We start from the raw sequence: 22,672 nt of genomic DNA, 5'->3' as shown, positions 1-22,672 counted from the left end.
GATGTTCTGCCTACAACTCCTATATAGACATGTAAGCGTAAATGCAGACTAAATCTCTGAAGATTTTACCTTCCCCGTTGACTTCAATGAGAAATCTGCAGTACAGTGGTCCCTCAACATACGATGGTAATTTGTTCCAAACGAGCCATCGTTTGTCGAATCCATCGTATGTTGAGGGATCTGTGCAATGTAAAGTATAGGAAGCTGTACTCGCCTGTCCCCGCCGCTCGCGATGGTGTCCCCACCGCACCCGATGGTGTCCCCGGGCCTCCGCTGGGCTCTCCTGGTCTTCTCCGGTCCTCCGCTGTCTTCTCCGGTCCTCTTCTGTCTTCTCCGGTCCTCTTCTGTCTTCTCCGGTCCTCTTCTGTCTTCCGCAAGGCCTTACTGGGCCTGCGTAGCGACGTCATTACGCCGCTGCGTACGCCATTCCTATTGGATGACGTGCGCAGCAGCGTATTGACGTCATCGGAGAGGGCCGAGAAGACACCGGAAGACCAGCGCTGGACCCGCAGGGCACCCCGGAGCATCGTGGAGGGGTAAGTAATACTTACCACACCACACGGGGAACATTAAGCTGCTATCCGGCAGCAGCTTAAGCATTTTGCGCTGCCGGATAGCACTTAATGCGATGGCCCCGACATAAAAAAGCATCGTATGTCGATTTCATCATATGTCGGGGCCATCGTAGATCGGGGGGGGGGGGGGGGGTCACTGTATAGATGAACGTGTTACAGATATTTTTTTTAATCATTTACTTTGCTGGTACTGTAATTGGCTGTGCATTTGCCATGTGAGTTTCCACACAAAATCTGCATCAAATCTATTGGTCTAGTGTGTGTGTTTACCCCAAGTCCGTGGTTTTCAAACAGTGTGCCTCCAGCTGTAGTTGTAGTTTTGCAACAGCTGGAAACATACTGTTTGGAAACATTGTCTTAGGCCCCTTTCACACTACCGTTGTCACAGAGCTTGCGCCATCTTTTTCTCCCACTGAAAAGCAGCGGTGCCCAATGGACCCCATTGACGATAATGGGGCTCATCGGGATGCCTGTTGCCCATTGCGCCCCGTCAAAATGATGGTTGTCATACTCAAAAAAAAAAAAAAAAAAAGTTTTCGTTAGTTCTCGACAGTTTGCAATGGCAGTGTGAAAGAAGCCTTAAAGGGATTATCCAGGAATAGAAAAACAGAGCTACTTTCTTTAAAAAAATAAAAAAAATAAAAAAAAACAGCTCCACGTCTGTCTCCAGTTTGGGTGTGGTTCTGCAGCTCAGTTCCATTGAAGTGAAGTTGTAATACCACTCCCAACTTGGAGACAGACTGGGAGCTGTTTTTGAAAGAAATTAGCTTTGTTTTTCTATTCCTGGATAACCCCTTTAGGTCTTTATAGAAATAATCTTTAGAGGAACCTTTAGTTGTCTGATCCATCTGTCATGGTCCTCCTTCCTTTCTGTCCCTTACATCTTGCTAACCTACTAAATGTCAACTAGTGAAAAGTAGAAAATGGAAAGGATTCTGACTGTAGCATCAGACTACACAGTTGAATTGTAGTCTGTTACCTTAAAAACACATAGCTCTGCATAGCAGTTATAGATAGAAAAGCATAAGTATAAGCCGAGTTTTTCAGCACCATTTTTCGGCCTGAAAACGCCCCCCCTCGGCTTATACTTGAGTGAACTCTTCGCCTGTCAATCCCTTCTCAGTGGTCTTCAACCTGCGGACCTCCAGATGTTGCAAAACTACAACTCCCAGCATGCCCGGACAGCCATCGGCTATCCGGGCATGCTGGGAGTTGTAGTTTTATAAAATCTGGAGGTCCGCAGGTTGAAGACCACTGTGGCCTTCGTCATCATCCAGACCCCCCTTTATTTTTCTACTCCCCTCTACGTCCCTGTGCGTCATCGTCAAGGCAACGTCACTAGCCCGGGGCTGCCCGGAGCGGAGAAGAGGGCCTCCCGGTGAAAATGGACAGCCCAGAACGACTAACCCTCCCCACCGGACGGTCACTGCAGCATAGATGGCCCGGACCAGCTCACCCTTCCTTCCCACCGAGGGGAGGTGAGTAGAAAACTAAAAGGGGGGTTTGGATGATGACGAAGGCCTCAGTGGTCTTCAACCTGCGGACCTCCAGATGTTTCAAAACTACAACTCCCAGCATGCCCGGACAGCCGATGGCTGTCCGGGCATGCTGGGAGTTGTAGTTTTGCAACATCTGGAGGTCCGCAGGTTGAAGACCACTGAGGGATTGACAGGCGGTGATGACGGAGTGATGATGAGGGGGTGTTAATGACGGGGGTCTGGATGATGACATGGGGGGATGATGTATTTCCCACCCTAGGCTTGTAGTCGAGTCAATAACTTTTCCTGGGTTTTTGGGGTGAAATTAGGGGCCTCGGCTTATATTCGGGTCGGCTTATACTCGAGTCTATACGGTATTCAAATTTTTATCTAAGACTCTTATTTTGTGTTTTTCGGCACTAAACAAAATTTCCCTTTCTCAGATGTACAGATTGACCACCTTGCTTTGCTAAAACAGTTTGAGCATTTGGACCCTCAGAACCAACATACATTTGAGGCCAGGGATTTAGAGCTGCTCATTCAGGCTGTAAGTAATATATGTGATGTTTTGAACCTATATAAAGAAAACTTATTGACCCACAATTACTAAGCCATTTAGGCTCATCTTGGTAAATGTGGTCTGTGTTTTTAAAAGGGGTACTCCGGTGGAGAAAACATTTTTAAAATCAACTCGTGGCAGAAAGTTATACAGATTAGTAAATTACTTTTATTTAAAAAATCTTAATCCTTCCAGTAATTTACTTATCAGCTGCTGTATGCTCCCCAGGAAGTTATGTAGTTATTTCCAGTCTGACCACAATGCTCTCTGCTGACACCTCTGTCCGTGTCAGGAACTGTCCAAATCAGTAGAGAATTGCTGTGGGAATTTGCTTCTGCTCCGGACAGTTCCTGACACAGAAATGGAAGGAATTTACAAACTTGTATAACTTTCTGGTACCGTTTGATTTGAAAAAAATAATAAATTCCACCGGAGTACCCCTTTAACCTCTATGGAACCGTTAGCTTTGCATGAAGAGGGCTTTGACTGCTGTTGCACTGAAGATAGATTATGACACAAGCCTTTCCTGCTTTGTTTAGGCCACCAAGGATCTGGAGAACTACGATGCCGCTCGCCATGAAGAGTTCAAGCGTTATGAAATGTTGAAGGAACACGAGAGACGGGAATATCTTAAGTCTCTGGATGAGGATAAACGGAGAAAGGAGGAAGCACACTATGAAGAGATGAAGAAAAAGCACAGGGAGCATCCTAAAGTTAACGTACCAGTAAGTGCATTTAGAGCTCAGCATTGGCATGTAACTATATAAACGTGTATCTGTGGTTTATAAAAGTTATCTACCGTATATACTCGAGTATAAGCCGAGTTTTTCAGCACGATTTTTCGTGCTGAAAACACCCCCCTCGGCTTATACTCGAGTGAACTCTCCGCCCTCAGTGGTCTTCAACCTGCGAACCTCCAGATGTTTCAAAACTACAACTCCCAGCAAGCCCGGACAGCCATCGGCTGTCCGGGCATGCTGGGAGTTGTAGTTTTGAAACATCTGGAGGTCCGCAGGTTGAAGACTGCTGTCCGGGCCTTCGTCATCATCCAGACCCCCCCCCCCTTTTAGTTTTGTACTCCCCTCCGCACGGCGGGACGTTAGGGTGTGCTGCAGGGACCGTCCGGTGGGGAGGGATAGTCATTCCAGGCTGTCCATCTTCACCGGGGGTGCCTCTTCTGCGCGGGTGCCTCTTCTCCGCGCTTCGGGCCCGGCCCCGGAATAATGACGCTGCCTTGACGACGACGCACAGGGACTTTGCTCATGAAAGTCCCTGTGCGTTATCGTCAAGGCAACGTCATTATTCCGGGCGCGAAGCGCGGAGAAGAGGCCCCCCCTGGCTTATATTCGGGCTTTTTTCAGAATAAAAAATAAATAAATTTCATTTGTTTTCCCCCTCAGATATAGTATCATTTTGACTTGACCTGTGTCTAGTATTGCAACTCTGTCCCATTGATTTAACTAGGAGTGAGCTGCCATTCCAGTCATCCCTGGAGGCATCCTTTGTTCTCTAAACGGATTCTATGTCAGGGATGTTTTTTGGCACAGTAGGGATGTGACCCAGATGCAGGAGCTCTGGTTGTTCTGACACTAACAAAATATCTCCTGTTTGTGTGACATCATAAGCTTCTGATCCTCAGAAACAAGAGTAGGGTCACACACAACATATACGCAGCATATTTCATGCTGAGCTAAATCTGCTGCACAGGGGTAAGTAGGCTGCATATTCTTCTGTTAGCTGACACACAGGGCTACCCGGCAGCAGTTCAGTGAGGTTTGGAGGCAGGGCCACGTGCTGATGTAAATTTGACATTTGGCTCCGCCTCCAAACCTCGCTGAACACACAGGGCTGCTGCGAGGTAGCCCTGTGTGTACGCTAACCGAAGTACAGGGTAGATGTGATCCTACCCTTAAGATGGCCGTTCACTGTAGATAGCATTCAGCAAACACCTCTTCCTGACTCCTATGGCAACTGCTTATCTACCTTAAAGGGGTACTCCACTGGAAAACATTTTTTTTCTAAATCAACTGGTGCCAGAAAGTTAAAGCAGAACTCCAGAACATAAAAATTGTCCCCCATAGTGCCGGCAGTAAAAAAATAAAGATGTACATACCTTCCTCCACTCCCCCGGGGCCTTCGGTAACCGGCTCCGACCTCCGCCGTGATCCTCTTCCTGGTTGCCGGCGGTCGGAGAGTCTTACTGCACTCAGCCAATCACCGGCCGCAGTGAAGTCCCGACTCAGCCGGCGATAGGCTGAGCGGCAGTGTGACGTTTTCGGCTGCAGGAGTAGTGAAGAATTTTGTGTCCTGAAGCATTCGCTGGCCAGCCTATCACTGGCCGAGTCTGACTTCTCTGCGGCTGGTGATTGGCTGAGTGCAGTATGATTCATCCGACCACCGGCAACCAGGAAGTGGATCGTGGCAGAGACCGGAGCCTGTTACCGGAGGCCCCGGGGGAGCGGAGGAAGGTATGTACATCTTTATTTTTTTTTACTGCCGGCAGTATGGGCGACAATTTTTATATTCCGGAGTTCTCCTTTTAAACAGATGTGTAAATTACTTCTGTTTTAAAAATCTTAATCCTTCCAGTGCTTATCAGCTGCTGTATGATCCACGGGAAGTTCTTTTCTTTTTGAATTTCCTTTGTCTGACCACAGTGCTCTCTGCTGACACCTCTGTCCATTTTAGGAACTGTCCAAAGTAGAAGAAAATCCCCATAGAAAACCTCTCTTTCTCTGCACAGTTCCTGACATTGACAGAGGTGTCAGACAGAAAAGAAATTCAAAAATAAAAGAACTTCCTGTGGAGCATACAGCAGCTGATAAGTACTGGAAGGATTAAGATTTTTAAATAGAAGTAATTTACAAGTCTGTTTTGACTTTCTGGCACCAGTTGATTTAGAAAAAAAAATGTTTTCCAGTTGAGCACCCCTTTTAAGAGCAAAGGATCTTGCGTTGAACTCTAAAATGTCTGATCCTTCTTTCCCCTGACCTCTGCGTGGACCCTCCCATACACACCAGATCATCACCTTGTCCTGCTTAAAGTGGTGGGTTAAAGGGGTATTCCAGGCCAAAACTTTTTTTTATATATCGACTGGCTCCGGAAAGTTAAACAGATTTGTAAATGATTTCGATTAAAAAATCTTAATCCTTGCAATAGTTATTAGCTTCTGAAGTTGAGTTGTTGTTTTCTGTCTAACTGCTCTCTGATGACTCACGTCCCGGGAGCTGTGCAGTTCCTATGGGGATATTCTCCCATCATGCACAGCTCCTGGGACGTGACATCATCATTGAGCAGTTAGACAGAAAACTTCAGAAGCTAATAACTATTGGAAGGATTAAGATTTTTTTAATAGAAGTAATTTACAAATCTGTTTAACTTTCCGTAGCCAGTTGATATATATAAAAAAAAAAGTTTTTGCCTGGAATACCCCTTTAAGTCTGTATGGGGACTGTAAATAATGGGCACTTTGAAGTAATGCTGTGTGTAATCCAATCCCTCTTTATCACTAGGGAAGTAAAGATCAACTAAAAGAAGTCTGGGAGGAGACTGATGGACTTGACCCCAATGACTTTAACCCAAAAACTTTCTTCAAATTACATGGTAAATCTAGTCCAATTCATATATGAAGAAGCTGATGTGTATCTCTTCTTATGCAGTTGCTTCTAGTCAATGGTTGTTAGTGTGTGGACTGAATATGTGGCAAATTCCTCATCAGCATGTCAGATTTTTTGTTCTGATAATCTTTCTGTCTTTTAGATACCAATGGAGATGGAGTCCTGGATGAGCAGGAGCTGGAGGCACTGTTTACTAAGGAGGTAGACTGACTTGCTGTATATTTTATATATATATATATATATATATATATATATATATATATACACACCCTTGCTGAAATTATTGGATACATTTTAAATTGTCCACAGGTTTATCTATAATTATAGATTTAAGGCATGTGGCATTACCTGTAGCACCAGACACATCCTATGAACAGAAGGGTTTTCTTTTAAGAATCTTACACAATCCCTTTACAATGCAATTATAGTACAGTGGTCCCTCAACATATGATGGTAATCCGTTCCAAATGGACCATCGTTTGTTGAAACCATTGTATGTTGAGGGATCAGTGCAATGTAAAGTATAGGACAGTGGTCTACAACCTGCGGACCTTCAGATGTTGCAAAACTACAACACCCAGCATGCCCGGACAGCCGTTGGCTGTCCGGGCATGCTGGGAGTTGTAGTTTTGCAACATCTGGAGGTCCGCAGGTTGAAGACCACAGGTAGAGGAAGTTGTACTCACCTGTCCCTGCCGCTCCGGACCGTCACCGCTCGTCACCGCTGCCCTGGATGTCGCCTTTCATCGCTGTCGCCGCGTCCCCGGGGTGTTCCCGACGCTCCAGCAAGGCCTCTGCTTCCCCGGCATCTTCACTCTCCGTCGCCGCCATCACGTCACTGCGCACGCCGCTCCTATTGGATGACCGGACGGCGTGCACAGCGACGTGATGACGACAATGGAGAGCGCCGACGATGCAGAGGATCCCATGTTGGAGAATTCCGCTGCTGTGAAGGGTGGACTTAGGCTGTGCAATGTTTAGGTGGGTGGTATGTGTCAAAGTAACATCCACATCTTCCTATAGGGGTACCATCTCTTTACCTGGTAAGTGATACAGATGCACCTGTCAAGCCACATGATTTAAAAGAAAACATGATTCATTTGACGGGTCAGTGTGTTCTGCCATTGTATGGTCATAGCCACCAGTAACTTTTTTGGCAATGTGTGCTACAGTAGCTCTTCTGTGGGATCATACTATATGGACTAGCCTCCACTTCCCGCATGCATCAATGAGCTTTGGGCATCGGTAACCCAATCACTGGTTTACTGGTTGTATTTTTAGGACCACTTTAAATGCTAACCACTGCATACCGGGAACACCCTACAAGACCTGCTGCTTAAAAGGGTACTCCGGTGCTTAGAAATCTTATCCCCTATCCAAAGGATAGGGGACAAGATGCCTGAGTGCGGGGGACCTGCCGCTGCGGACCCCTGTGATCTTGCACGCCGTACCCCGTTAAAATCAGTCCCCGGAGAGTGTTCGCTTCAGGTCTGATTACTGTCAATCATGGGGCCAGTGCATTGTAATGTCACGGCTCCGCCCCCTCAATGCAAGCCTATGGGAGGCGGCGTGACAGCGGTCACGCCCCCTCCCATAGGCTGGTATTGGGGGGGCGGAGCCGTGACGTCACAATGCTCATGCCCCGTGATCGACAGTAATCAAACCCGGAGCGAACACTCTCCAGGGACTGATTTTAACGGGGTACAGCGTGCAAGATCACGGGGGTCCCCAGGGGCAGGACCCCCGCAATCAGGCATCTTATCCCCTATCCTTTGGATAGGGGATAAGATGTCTAAGCGCCGGAGTACCCCTTTAATAGATATTCTGACCCAGTTGTCTAGCCATAACAGCAATACTCAGATCTTTACATTTTTTTTCCATCTTACAACACATAATCCGACTGTTCTCTTGTAGCTTTAACACATTAACAGGAGCCATTGTCGCCAGATGATCAATGTTATTCACCTCACCTGTCAGTGGCTTTACTGTAATGGCTGAACAGTGTAGATCAGTACAGAACTAGGTCATGATCCTGAAAAGCACCCCCATGAGTCCCTGTTGTATATATTTTTTTTTTCTAGTATATGATGTAATATTGTGACTTTAAAAGCCATGTGAATGATATATTGTGCACTCTGCTTTTAGCTGGAGAAAGTTTATGACCCGAAGAATGAAGAAGATGACATGGTGGAGATGGAGGAAGAGAGGCTGCGTATGAGAGAACATGTTATGAAAAATGTATGATGGTTTTTAATATACCAATATAGGGATGGGGGGCTCATTATACTGGACTGTCTGTCAGTTTATGCAATGCTCTGTGAGGTAAACAGCTTGGATTTTAGAATGATATTGTAGAGAGACTTGTGCTGCTCCTGGTGTATTAAAGGGGTACTCCGGTGAAAAACTTTTTTTTTTTTTTTTAAATGAACTGGTGCCAGAACAGATTTAAACAGATTAAACAGATTTGTAAATTACTTCTATTAAAAAATCTTAATCCTTCCTGTACTTATTAGCTGCTGAATACTACAGCGGAAATTCTTTTCTTTTTGAAACACAGAACTGTCTGTTGACATCATGAGCACAGTGCTCTCTGCTGACACCTCTGTCCATTTTATGAACTGTCCAGAACAGCATATGTTTGCTATGGGGATTTCCTTTTACCCAGGACAGTTCCTAAAATGGACAGAGATGTCAGCAGAGAGCACTGTGTTTCAAACGAAAAAGAATTTCCACTGTAGTATTCAGCAGCTAATAAGTACAGGAAGGATTAAGATTTTTTTAATAGAAGTCATTTACAAATCTGTTTAACTTTCTGTCACCAGTTGATTTAAAACAAAAAGTTTTTCACCGGAGTACCCCTTTAAGGCCAAAAAGGAATTGCCTTTACTGGATACAATTGTATCCACTTCTCATCTGAGAGCAGGACTAGCTGTGTACCATTTTTCTCTTTCTTTTTTTTTATAATTTAAATTCTCCATTTTGCACACAAATTGAACAATTATGTTACCGAAGAACCAATCCAATCCAATACAATCAAACTAAGTTATAATAGACCTAATCTCCCCCCCTTATTTAGGTGGATTACTCTTATAAAGAGCTGCAGTATAAAACTCTATGCACTTTACAGGGTATCTGAGCAGAGATTCCAAAGGCAGCTGGCGCCAACTGAATAAGTCTGTGCAAGGACCGTGCAGACATTGCCGGTCTCTATAGACTGTTCTGCACCTTATTCCACTGAAACCGTGAACATTCTTTCGGCAGATTAAATCAGTTATCCAGGGTTAGAATAACAGAGCTAATTTCTTTTAAAAACAGTACACATCTGTCCTCAGGTTGTGTGTGATATTGCAGCTCAGTTCCATTCATCCATTTAATGTAGAGGATAGGTGTGGTGTTGATTTCAGAAGAAGTTAGTTCTGTTCTTCTATTTCTGGATAACCCTCAGGAATGAAAAGCTCTGCCGCTAAAAGTCCCACACGTGCACTGTGCAGCAGAATCCCATTGATAGGAACATTTCTGAGCTTAGAAATTCCATAGTGTGCATCTTAATAGGGCAGAGTGTTTTTATTTTGTAACCCACTTGTTTTCAGTATCAGCCTTGTCTTCATATGAATTTTAGCAAGATAGTGATTTGTATCCATTCTAAGTTCTTGTTCGTTTTTAGGTGGACGCAAATCATGATCGTCTGGTGACGCTGGAAGAGTTCTTGAAGTCTACAGAGAGGAGGGAGTTTAATGAAGCTGGTGGATGGGAGGTAAGGAGTCTAAATCTGTATTCTTAATGTTCTGTCATTAGAACATCCTTAGGATACTCAAATGCGGTGTCCTACTGGGTGTCTGACCACTAGGACCCTTGTTGATTACACAAATAGTGCTAAGATGCAATACCAGACATAACATGCCGAAGAGAGTGATGATGCTTCTGGTAAAACCCGAAATGGTCTCGGGCCTTTCATGCTTGTGATGGACCCCCACTGGTCACCTATTAGCCCAGATTTATTAATCTGCCTGAAATCTTGTCTGTTTTTTCCATAGCAACCAATCACAGCTCAGCTTTCATTTCTTAATGAGATACAAAAGAAAGCTGAGCTGGGGTTAGTTGCTGTGGGCAAACAGTTTTGATTTCGGGCCGATGGATAAATCTGGGCCATTGAAGGCATAAACTTAAAATACTGCAGAGTTAGGAGAAAAAGAGAGAAAAAGACCAGCGCGCGATCCTAGTGTGTTAGCTCGTGATATCAGGAATAAATTAGTAGAAAGCAGCTATGCTAAGAGCACAACATCTGGAACACCCGATCTCCTACATTGGGCAAATAATTTGCAGTTCTGGCGCTTCTCCATACTTGAATTAGTTTATTCATAAATTCTTGCACATAGTAACAGATAGTAGCACATAGCAACTCGAAACACATTGACAAGTGATATACAAGAAAAAAGAAAGATAGCCGGCACAACAGCCTAATACACGGGTGCACACTGCCATGGCATCAGAGTATACAAAAAAAGAGGATTGCAGCAGCACACATTGGTCAAAAAAATTGAGGTTCTTAGCGCACTTTTTGATCAAAACGTGTCCCCCATCCACCACGGGGAGGTGGCCTCATTTAGGATGGGAACCTAGCACAAATTCTGAGCCTAACACTCAACTATCCACTCACCTCTGCTGGGCATATAGCCTCTGACTGGGTGACATGCTGGATCCATTTAAAACTCCACCTGTGAGAAAGGGGGAGGGGTGCACAGCTAAAGAGGGTGCCATTTCCCCCTGAATTGTACACACAAGAAAAAAAGAAAGATAGCCGGCACAACAGCCTAATACACGGGTGCACACTGCCATGGCATCAGAGTATACAAAAAAAGAGGATTGCAGCAGCACACATTGGTCAAAAAACTTGAGGCTCTTAGCGCACTTTTTGATCAAAACGTGTCCCCCATCCACCACCCTCTTTAGCTGTGCACCCCTCCCCCTTTCTCACAGGTGGAGTTTTAAATGGATCCAGCATGTCACCCAGTCAGAGGCTATATGCCCAGCAGAGGTGAGTGGATAGTTGAGTGTTAGGCTCAGAATTTGTGCTAGGCTCCCATCCTAAATGAGGCCACCTCCCCGTGGTGGATGGGGGACACGTTTTGATCAAAAAGTGCGCTAAGAGCCTCCATTTTTTTGACCAATGTGTGCTGCTGCAATCCTCTTTTTTTGACAAGTGATATAGATATTCTCCATCCTCCTAATAAACATGTATTCCTATTTTAGAAAAAAAAAACTGCAAAATGAGAACAGGAAAAAACAATTGACATATTTAGTATCGCTGAATTGTCTGGCCATTTCTTTAATCCTGTACACCAGAATTTCAGATTTTTGGAGGTTGCGTCATACATCAAAAAACTAATAGGAGATCAAAAAGTGAATTACAGATCACCGAGCAAAACATTGTGCTGTCAGAAAGCCCTGTAGATGCACAAATAAAAAAGTTATAGGGGTCAAAAAAGGTCAGTTTTCAGCACTCTGCTTATTTTGTAAAGATAATTTTTTTTACATTATTTGACTTATAAATAAATAAATAAAATACCAAAACTTTGTAAATATAGGGATTGTTGTAATCGTATTGGCACACAGAACCTGTCAGGTATACCATCAAGTGCACTGCGTAAAAACAGGATTCATATTAGAGCATTCCTACACTACCTAGGATCATTTTATTGGCCGTCTTCTTCTTGTTGTTTTTTAGACTGTGGATGAATCCCAGATATACACAGAAGAGGAGCTACGCAAATTTGAGCAGGAACTGGTTGCCCAGGAAACCGCCTTAAATCAGCGCGCAGACGAACTACGTAAAGAGAATGACATCCTTCAGCAGAGGCAGATGGAGCTGGATGCTCAGAAGAAGGAATATCATCAGGTAAGCATTGCGGCATGTGTTATAGGGCATGGATCACCAGGCAGAGCCCATGTTATTAGGGCATATGAAATACCCACTAAGTTCATGGGTTCAGCTTTGATCTTTGCTGTTCCAATTTACGACCTTCAAAGACACTATGCTAAATCTGCTTATTAGAAGGAACATTGGGCAGAAAGCTGCGTAATCCTAATATTTGACCTGTGCATTTGCCCCTAATACACATCCATTGTGCCTTTGTGCTGTATAAAGTATGGCTTTATTGGTTTCTGATGTTTGTGTAACATTAAATATTTAAAACCCTTTTTGAGATGTGAAAAGGTAAAAAGGATTTTATGTAGACTAATAATATTTGTAAACAGTAAAATACTGTAGATTTTTCAGGGGGCAATGTTTAGAATATAGTTCACTTAATATTGTTAATTATGTACAATTAAGAATTCACTGAATATAGAAAAATAACATTCTCTTGCTTTCAAGGCTGTAATTCAGATGGAGCAGAAGAAATCCCAGCAGGCTGAAGCACCTGCAGCCGGCCCCAATGGAGAACTCAAGTTCCAGGCTCAAGTACCAGAACAAGGTAGGAACCGTTTTATATAGTTAATACAGCAGGAAAAAAACAGTTCAGTCTGTTATCCTAAGTGAGAGATGCTTATCATCAATAGTGATCTGCCCGTTTAGCTGAAGTCTAACATGCCTAAACCTTCTTTAACTGCCATCAGGTAAGACACAAGAGAGCCCCATACACATTAGATGGTCAGGCAGAATTGAAAGGTTAGGCCAACACTTACTTCAGGTTAGGGCCGCATGGCGACTTCTGGTCCACGCAACAAAAAAAATACTGTTTCTCATTCAGCTCCATTGGGGGACACAGGAACCGTGGGTATATCTTGCTGCCACTAGGAGGCTGACACTAGGCATACAAAAAAAGAAGTCGGCCCCTCCCAGCAGGGTATACCCCACCTATTGCTTTAGAGACACTCAGTTTTAGCTTAGTGGCATAGGAGGCAACACGGTCCTGGATTGCTCCAGGCCTGGTCTTTTTATTATTTTTTAGAGTTAGTGTTTAGATTTTTTCTTCTTTTTTATTTTTTCTAGGTAGGGGCGACAGGAGCATGGCGCTACCTGTTTCCCCACATGCGACTGAAGGGCACGGTTCCATACTGTATGGTCTGTTAACCCTTCCTCGCCACCGGCCAGCACCAGGTTGTACCTTGGGTCCGGGTCACCTATTGCCTCTGCTCGCCCCGCTTAAAGAAGCCTGGCATGATGCAGCAGGCTTAGTCTGGCGAAGACTGCTGGGGACAGACCTTCTCAGGAGGTAAGTATACCTCCATGTTCTGGAAAGTTTTCCCTACACCCCTTACTCCTCTCCCCTCTCTGTCTCTAGGGCTACCCCAAGGGGGACAAGTCTTTATTTGGGGGGGGGGAGCCCTTATGATGTGGGGTAAGGACAGTGAGGGGACCTTTACTTGGACAGTCTGTTCTCTGTATGTTTTCTGCGGGCTGCAGCTCCTCACACATGGTGAGTCAGCTGCAGGCCCCCCGGACGGCATTGCAGCATCCAGTTAACTATCCGGCAGCCGTTCCCGCAGTGGAGGCGGCTGCCGGCTCTTCTGTCGGGGCGGTGTGTTCGGCTGGGACCAGGCCGCTAACTTAGCCCGCGTTTTCGGCCTGGTCCCGGCCGAAGTTAGCTCCGCCCCGCGGGTGGTCTCCGCTGATTCCGGCAGCCGTCCTCACTGGGAGACGGCTGCGGGCTTCATGTAAGGGCGCATGGTGTGACCGGGACCAGACCGCTGCTTTGTCAGCAACTTAGCCTGGTCCAGGCCGAGTGTGGCTCCACCCCGCGGGCGGTCGTCGCTTCCCCGGCAGCCGTCCCCGCAGAGGGAGACGGCTACCGACTTCACTGTAGGTCTGTTCGGCCGGGAACCAGACCGATACTTTAGGCCGCGGCTTCGGCCTGGCCCCGGCTGAGTGTTGCTCCGCCCCTTCCCGCGCTCTGTGAGTGCCAAATCTTCGTGACGGCACAGGGAGGGCTGATTCAGCCTATCAGGTCCAGGCTGTCTCAGCCACTCCCGTGCTAGCGCGCGCACAGTAGCTCCTCCCTCAGGTCATGTGACAGGAGCCACCTCTAATCACTCCTGTTCCAGCGCTGGTCTTCTCACACGCTGCTCCTGTGGGTCTTCCAGATCTGTTTTCCAGCCGGCCGTCCTGTATCCGAAGGTGTGGGGACAACAGCCAGGAACCTGGATGAGCTAATTCCAGTTCTTCTGTCACTAATTGGCTGTGCTTGGCAATGTCTACCCCCAGCATTGAACCTTCCCTCAGACAGGCGGTCCCTGCCTTGGTCACTTACTATGCTTGTACAGGGTGTAGGGTAAAATTTTCGGGGGGTTCGGCTGTACCCGCTTGTTCTGCCTGCTCTTCCTCCCGCCCTACTCCCCCTGCCCAAGATGCTCCTTCGGGGTCTGTGGCCCCTGAACCGGCCCCGGTTTGGGTTTCTTCACTCTCCCAGACTATCTCAGACCTGACGCAGGTTTCCAAGGAGGTGACTACAGCCTTAAGGCAGTCTTCCCTACATCCCCCTCGGGAAGCTAGTTCGGCATCTTCGGACCGTCGACGCTCCCACACGCGTCCATGTTTTTTTTTATCCTGACTCCTCTCCTGAAAACAGGCACCGCTCGCGCTCCAGATCCCCCGCTCCTAGGCGGCGTTCCCGGTCACATGACCGCTCTCCTAGGGGCTGTTCCCGAACCGCCATTCTAGATCCCGGTCACCCAGATCAGGAACCTCCACTAACCGTTCTTGATCTCCGGGTGAATTAGGACTTTCATTCGGATTCTGAAGAGCTGTCCTCCATGTCTGACTTGGTGGATGGCCTAGTGTCTGCCGTCAGGGACACTCTACATCTACAGGATCCTGGACCCTCGGACCCTTCTCCTGAGGTTTCCTTTGCCCGTACTCTTCGTTCTCCTAAGTTTTTCCATCCTCATAAGGAGTTTGATGTGCTTCTGGAGACCGCCTGGAAGCTTCCGGAGAAGCGCTTCCAAGGCACTAAACGGTTAAAGACTTTGTGTCCATTCCCTCAAGACCTTATCGCTAAATGGACCGTTCCACCATCTGTGGACCCCCCAGTCTCCCGTTTATCCAAATCCACCACTCTACCGTTGGCGGATGCCGCTTCCTTTAAGGATCCCGCGGATAAACGGGTCGAGAATTTAGCCAAATACGCATTTGAAGCGGTGGGATCCTCCCTGCTTCCGGCCTTCTCTTCCACCTGGGTTGCGAAGGCCTTAGCGGTGTGGGCTTCTCTGCTCCGTCAAGGTCTGTTGTCCAGGGCCTTCCCGGATGATCTGGCTGAGATTGCTCGTCAGGTGTCAGACGCAGGCGAATATTTATGCCAGGTTTTGTTGGAGTCTGCTCGCTGTGCGGCTGTCGCGTCTGGCAACCTAGTCGCCATTCGTTGCTTCATGTGGCTCAAAGCTTGGAACGCAGATTCGGCTTCCAAGAAATCTGACGGCAATGGCCTTTACTGGCGGTCGCCTTTTTGGAAAACTGCTAGACGACATCATCTCTGAGGGTACCGGAGGTAAAAGTTCTTTGCTTCCCCAGAACAAGGCTCGCCGCACTGTGGCTCGTGGGGGTTTTGGTAAGTCAACCTCCTTTCAGTCCTTTCGCCCCCTGGGTCAGGGGCGCCAGGAAACGTCGAGCCCATCGCAGGGTAGGCAGGGCCCGTCCTCAAACTTCGCTCCTCCTGGAAGCAGGATAATCGCTCCAACCGATTTCCCGCTAAATCAGGAACCCGCAAACCTCCCTCAACCTGAAGGGGTGCCCCCACCGGGGACTCTGTCTCAGGTGGGCGGTCGCTTACTTCTTGTTCGGAACGTCTGGTTGGCACAAGTCCAGGACTCTTGGGTTCGGGACATCATCTCCAACGGTTACCATATCGAGTTCGCTTCTTTTCCGCGGGATCGTTTTTTTCCCCGATCCCGGCCTCCTCGTTCACCTGCTCTGGCCGCAGGTTTTCATTCTGTCATTCGCACTCTGCTACAACAGGGTGTTATTGTGCCCATTCCACCTTAGGACTGTTTCAGAGGTTTCTATTCAAACCTCTTCGTGGTGCCCAAAAAAGAGGATTCAGTTCGTCCGATTTTGGGCTTCAGTGGGCTATTCTGTCTCTGTGGGACGGATCCCCCCTGTCCTTGGACCACCGGATCCGTCTGCCCGCCTCGACTCTCCAGTCTCTTCTTTGGTGGCTACACTCCCCCCTCCTTCATAGCGGCCACACGTTCCTACCGTTGAACTGGCTGGTTCTTACCACGGATGCGAGCCTCCTCGGTTGGGCGGTCTTTAACAGGGCTTCGGCCCTACAGGTGTGTAAGGCGGCTACTTGGTCTTTGGTGCACACGTTCACCAAGTTTTACCAAGTGCACACTTCAGCATCCGCCGACGCCTCTTTAGGGCGTAAGATTTTGCAGGCAGCGGCGGCTCTGCCTTCCGCTTGATTCTGGGTTACATGGTTTTCCCACCCCCGGGGACTGCTTTGGTATGTCCCACGGCTCCTGTGTCCCCCCAATGGAGCTGAATGACAAAAGGAGATTTTTTACACTTACCGTAAAATCTTTTTCTCAGAAGCTCCATTGGGGGACACAGCTCCCACCCTGTGTTTTTAGTTGTGATCTGAGTTTTGGTCGCCTGTCAGTCTGTTGGTTTGTAGTTTTGACTGGGCGCCCTCTGGACTCTGTATTTTTTGGTTCCTCCTATTGCTTTGGGACTAAAACTGAGTGTCTCTAAGGCAGTAGGTGGGGTATACCCTGCTGGGAGGGGCCGACTTCTTTTTTTGTATGCCTAGTGTCAGCCTCCTAGTGGCAGCAAGATATACCCATGGTTCCTGTGTCCCCCAATGGAGCTTCTGAGAAAAAGATTTTACGGTAAGTGTAAAAAATCTCCCCCCATTAAAGGAGAAGCTATTGGCTCTACTGTCATGTCTGTTTTAGTACATGCTTGTTTTCGGCTTAGCCTAACAATTCTGGAGCACGTTTACTAAGAACATTCCTGTTCCTCTGTTATGCTTTCTGAAAATCTATAACTTAACAAGGGAGTGTTACCATTTAGACTATAAAGACGCACCCTGACACAGTCCAACCATTGCTGACTCCATCAGACTATGTAGGGACACACCACTTTGACAGGAGGAAATGACAACCAGTTGTAAGTTTACTTATAAACATTAAAGAGGATTAAGAGGAACAGCACAACAGAGTTCTAAAAAAGTCTCAAGTCCCTCAAATATTCTCACTGCACAAACACGGTAAAGGAAAGATTTAATAGAGCCGGGGTCATGCATAGACACTGCTGCATCACTCAGTGTCTGAGAACAGGGGGCTCCTATTCTAGTGATTGCAGGGGTCCCAGTGATGGGGCGTCCAAAAAATAACCTGTGGATAGGTGATACATTTTTTTATTGGGAATAACTCCTTAAATCCGTGGTTCTTAAAGTTCAAAATGATAAATAAAAATGAAATAAAAATATTTAAAATTCTTCTAAACCAGAGGTGTTTTGACTGGAGTTAAAGGGGTTGTGCCATCTTGGAAAGAACACTGTACTTTTGCTGTTTCTGTGGCTACCATAGAAAATGAATGGAGTGGTGGCGGGATCACTTTCCCAGATGGCACAAGCCCTTTAACATTAGATACTGTAGACTGTGTAGCCTCAGAGTGATACGTAATAGATATGCAACCTCCAAGATGTCATCATTGTCCAATCTGTTTAACAGTGAAACAAGAGGAAGCCCACCAGGCATTAGATGTCCATCCAGGACCACCAGGAGATGTCCATGCAGCACCTCCAGGAGAAGCAGCCCATCAAGAAAAGAGAGATTCCGAACCTTCCCAGGAGCATCAGGTTCAGCATGTCTAACAGTAAAGAGTCAGAGACCCAAGGGAGGAGAATGCGGCAGGGAAACAAGGATTGGTCACTTCCATCTTGGCATCTCCGCTCTGAATCCCTCTGTTCTCCTGAATTTCAAAGTCAAGGGATGTGCAATCGACCACTGGGTAAATCTCTCACATTGGGAATCGGGCTTCTTGTTTTCAAAAAACAAACTTAAAAAAGAAAAACAAAACAAAAAAAGATAAAATAAAAGACTGTGGGAGGTTAAGTAGGTCCTACCTGGAAGAAGCACCTTTTGTGTTTTCTTTGTGGCAGAGAATGCCATCCATATATGTGTGTAATGTATGCGTGTGTGTATATGTGTATATATATATATATATATATATAATACACATTGGATTGGTTAATAGTCACATTGTGTCTCTGCTAGTCAGAAGTATATCATGTATACACAGCTCCTCTAGTGGAGATGTAGTAATCCCTAGCTAGTCATGGAATTGTGCTGCTTCATTTATTCACTTGTGTCATGAAAGTGCCAGCACCACCAGAAGTTGTGGGGCCTTGGGGGTCAAAATATCCTAGAGTTATACAATAGTTGCCCCCTACCACCGCTATGACCTTCTGTGTACTAGAGCCCATGGAGCACCAGGACCCCTTTAAACATTACTTTGCTCTCAGTGTGAACACTGACCAGCTGTGGTTAGTGTACCCAGTCGGCTCTTGCTTTACGCTTTAGTAGCACCCCTATCTATAGATGAAGTGAAGTGCGTAGTATAGTGACCAGGTAAGCAGTGTTTAAGTGCTTGCCTTCTAATATAAAGCCCCTTGTGGTGAGGCCCCAAAAAATTCCTCCTGCCTTTTTTTTTGGTACATGGGTGCATATATATCAGTAGTGTAGACAGTGCTGAAGACTTATTTGTTGCAACACGTTTCAGGCCAACATTAGACCCTTCCTCAGACTGCACTATGAAATGTATGTGTTCCTTATGGAAAAGGCTAGCTCTGCCTGAAAGATGTTGTAAAAAAAAAAAAAAAAAAAAAAAAAGCCTTCAGCCCCATCTTTGATTTGCAACATTCCTATTTGCCTTTCTACTCCAGTGACACAGCCAGCCCATCCTGATTTTTAACAGGTCTCAACGACCTCCAGAGTAGGTGGAATAACTTTGGGCGATGAGAGACCACAGGTAGCAGGTATGTGTGCAAACCGTTTATTCCCAATATGCAACGCGTTTCATGCCTTAGTGCTTCATCAGGCATCAGATGCCTGATGAAGTGCTAAGGCGCGAAACGCGTTGCATATTGGGAATAAACGGTTTGCACACATACCTGCTACCTGAGGTCTCTGTGCCCAAAGTTATTCTACCTACTCTGGAGGCCGTTGGTTCTTGGTTATCTACTGTAGAAGGCTGCAGTGAGACCTATACATCACGCACTTTACCTTTGTTGTTGTGCTGGGGTCCGCACAACCATCCTTGGTAAGTGCCCACGCACATTAAGCGGTTCTGAGTTTTTCATGCAGTACCTCACTATGGAGCGCTCTTTTCTGCCTTTTTAGTTTTAACAGGTCTGGCAGAGTTCTCTGGCAGCCCAGATCTGACAGCCCAGATCTGGCCTGTGCTAGGTCTGTACAGGACCAGCATAAAGGTTCTGGTAACAGCCATCTTACCAAAGTCTACTCTAACTTTTAAGCCGGACATACACATTAGATTGGTGAGATTTTCAGACCATCTAATGTATGGGGTGGGGGGGGGGGGGGGAGGGGTGGCTTCTGACTCCTCTCCCCCAATATCTGAGGAAATGGTTGGATATGTTGAATGTCAACATGCCCAATTCTTTCTTTCTTCCTTTCTGGGGGAAAATTTTTTTCTTTTTTTCCCAACTTTTAAACAACCCCTATGAAGGCAGGCAACCACTCCTTTCTCTGCTTTTTGGAGTATTATTTTAACTTCCGAAACGTTCTCTTGTAGAAACTGATGGAGCAGCATGCCTGGGTTGATAAATCTGTCCCTCTGAACACCATAGGGCAGTGTTTTTCCTAACCAGTGTGCCTCCAGCTGTTGCAAAACTACAACTCCCAGCATGCCCGGACAGCCAAAGGCTGTCCGGGCATGCTGCGAGTTGTAGTTTTGCAACAGCTGGAGGCACCCTGGTTAGGAAAAACAATGCCATAGAGACAAATGAATTGAGATTACCAAAGCTTTCTCTGGTGTCAGCAGTAATTTCCAGGCACTGCGAGGTTAAGTTGTGAAGCCTTTAATATGTGTAATTCAGCTTTTATCTCAAATAATTTTTCGAAAAGTGTTTTTTTGTTTTTGTTTTTTTTCCCACTCAATAAAAATCATGTTGGCAATGTTTTCACTGTTTATGAAGTATATCTCCCTATTATAACCTAACAGCAGGGTTGTATTTTTTTTGGTCAATGTATGATGACTAGAGATGAGCGAACTTACAGTAAATTCGATTCGTCACGAACTTCTCGGCTCGGCAGTTGATGGCTTTTCCTGCGTAAATTAGTTCAGCCTTCAGGTGCTCCGGTGGGCTGGAAAAGGTGGATACATTCCTAGGAAAGAGTCTCCTGGGACTGTATCCACCTTTTCCAGCCCACGGGAGCACCTGAAAGCTGAACTAATTTATGCAGGAAAAGTCATCAACTGCCGAGCCGAGAAGTTCGTGCCGAATCGAATTTACTGTAAGTTCGCTCATCTCTAATGATGACTGGCATTTTTGAGCATCCGGAACAAATATTTGAGCTCTCGGTTTTTGAAGGAGTACGCCAGTCAGTCCAGTACCCTGTGTTATGGGTAGTGCGGGGTCTGATGGGGTGGTGCATGATACAGATAGTTCTGGTCAGGTTCACACTATGGAATTTTGGATGAAAAATTCCGCTGCTTCAAGGTAACTGATTGGGTTCTGGTGGAATCCGCACTGCAGACATTGCCGTCTATTGGGACCGCCATGTCCGTGCAGTCTTGGCTCCGTCGCCGCTGTCCGCACTCAAAATCTGTGGCTGGAAATTTTTTCCGGCCACGGATTTCATAGTTTGAACCCGGCCTAAAGGACACCAAAGATAGGAGTCCCTGTGTCATGCACCGTCCCCTCACAGGGCATAACACAGTTTTGTCAGCACTGTATGTGCTATAAGTTACTCCTTACCCTTTAGGGTCCATTCACACGGCAAAATCTGACACATACAAAGTAAAAATCTGCAGCAATGCATAGGCGTGCCTCTGATTTGTGCCATGGATCTGCAACAGATCTGTCGTGTGGACATGGTCCTATGCAAAAATCTTACACCTCTAGGTGTAAGCAGTGTTTCTATTCACTGACAGCAATCCTGTTTATTAAAAAAATATAAAAAAAATTAAAAAAAAAAGATTGAACAGAGGCATGAAAAATTTGAACATGCAAACATAAAACTAAATTGCAGCAACCCAGGATTGTGCAGAAGGCAGGATTTGTTAAATGATATCCTTATATCTGGTTAGTACTTTCCTCAAAGAGAATCTGTCACCTAAAATAGATGTTTTGGAAACTGCACACACAGTCATAATGCATCTGATGGGTGCTGGTCCAACCTTCTGGACTAACATCGGCCTCAAATTCATAGGCCTCCTGACTACCAGAGGTGGGTGGGAAGTAGAAAACAGCAGAGTAGACAGTTCTATACAGTTTATGTAAGTTCCATTAACATTAATGAGAGTTAAACTGTGTAGAACCAACCAACCATCTTCACTAGGCCGGAAAATGCCTTTCGGATCCACACCAGTCATTTATTGCATCTTGTAGGAAAATACATACATGTTTTTGGGGTCAGATGTTATTAAAATTCTACAGAGTTTTCATTGGCATTGCTATTAGAGATGAGCGAACTTACAGTAAATTCGATTCGTCACGAACTTCTCAGCTCGGCAGTTGATTACTTATCCTGCATAAATTAGTTCAGCTTTCAGGTGCTCCGGTGGGCTGGAAAAGGTGGATACAGTCCTAGGAAAGAGTCTCCTAGGACTGTATCCACCTTTTCCAGCCCACAGGAGCACCTGAAAGCTGAACTCATGTATGCAGGAAAATTCATCAACTGCCGAGCCGAGAAGTTCGTGACGAATCGAATTTACTGTAAGTTTGCTCATCTCTAATTGCTATATACACAGGACTAATATAAGACCCACATCTGAGGTTTCTGGAGTGTGTTTTTATTTTTTCCATTTTCTCTTCTAAGTTGATTTATATCAGTCAGTACGATAAAATATATATATATTAAATGGCCACTGTCGGATACAAAATATATATATATATGTCAATTGAACAAATTCTGCAAAAGCAGCTCCAAATCCAGATGAGAACAAGTCCTAGACCGCGCCAAATACCTGTCACACATGCAACCCTATATATCTGAGTTTCCAAATGTGTATATATATAATTTACATCCTGAAGTAATTCAGCAGTTTTTTGAGGGCTCGTACTTCACTTGGAAGTAGTATTTTCAACCAGGGTGACTAGTGCTGTTGAAAAACTAAAACTCCCATCATGCCTTTTGCTGTCTGGGCATGCTGGGAATTGTAGTTTTGCAATAGTTGGAGGCAGGCACACTAGTTGGGAAAGACTGCTTTGAAGCCTTTCCATCTGCAATATTGAAAAATAGGCAACACAAGTGTTAGGT

The 22,672-nt window shown here is 45.9% G+C and overlaps 1 protein-coding gene across 2 annotated transcripts in view; it reads left to right on the top strand.

Moving 5' to 3' along the window:
• Positions 1-18,967, top strand: part of LOC130293477 (nucleobindin-1-like) — a 42,385-nt gene extending 23,418 nt beyond the window's left edge. For both annotated transcript variants that reach the window (XM_056542202.1, XM_056542203.1), the window contains 9 exons: positions 2,497-2,600; positions 3,152-3,337; positions 6,125-6,215; positions 6,372-6,430; positions 8,375-8,467; positions 9,894-9,983; positions 11,955-12,125; positions 12,603-12,702; positions 17,900-18,967. In XM_056542202.1, the coding sequence (XP_056398177.1) occupies positions 2,497-2,600; positions 3,152-3,337; positions 6,125-6,215; positions 6,372-6,430; positions 8,375-8,467; positions 9,894-9,983; positions 11,955-12,125; positions 12,603-12,702; positions 17,900-18,042 (1,037 nt within the window). In that variant the 3' untranslated portion in view covers positions 18,043-18,967. The remainder of the gene's footprint in view (positions 1-2,496; positions 2,601-3,151; positions 3,338-6,124; positions 6,216-6,371; positions 6,431-8,374; positions 8,468-9,893; positions 9,984-11,954; positions 12,126-12,602; positions 12,703-17,899) is intronic.
• Positions 18,968-22,672: the final 3,705 nt, after the last annotated feature.

Source organism: Hyla sarda, chromosome 10 (genome assembly GCF_029499605.1).
Source record: "Hyla sarda isolate aHylSar1 chromosome 10, aHylSar1.hap1, whole genome shotgun sequence".
Classification (NCBI taxonomy): Eukaryota; Metazoa; Chordata; class Amphibia; order Anura; family Hylidae; genus Hyla; species Hyla sarda.
This window is presented reverse-complemented; position numbering and strand designations above follow the sequence as displayed.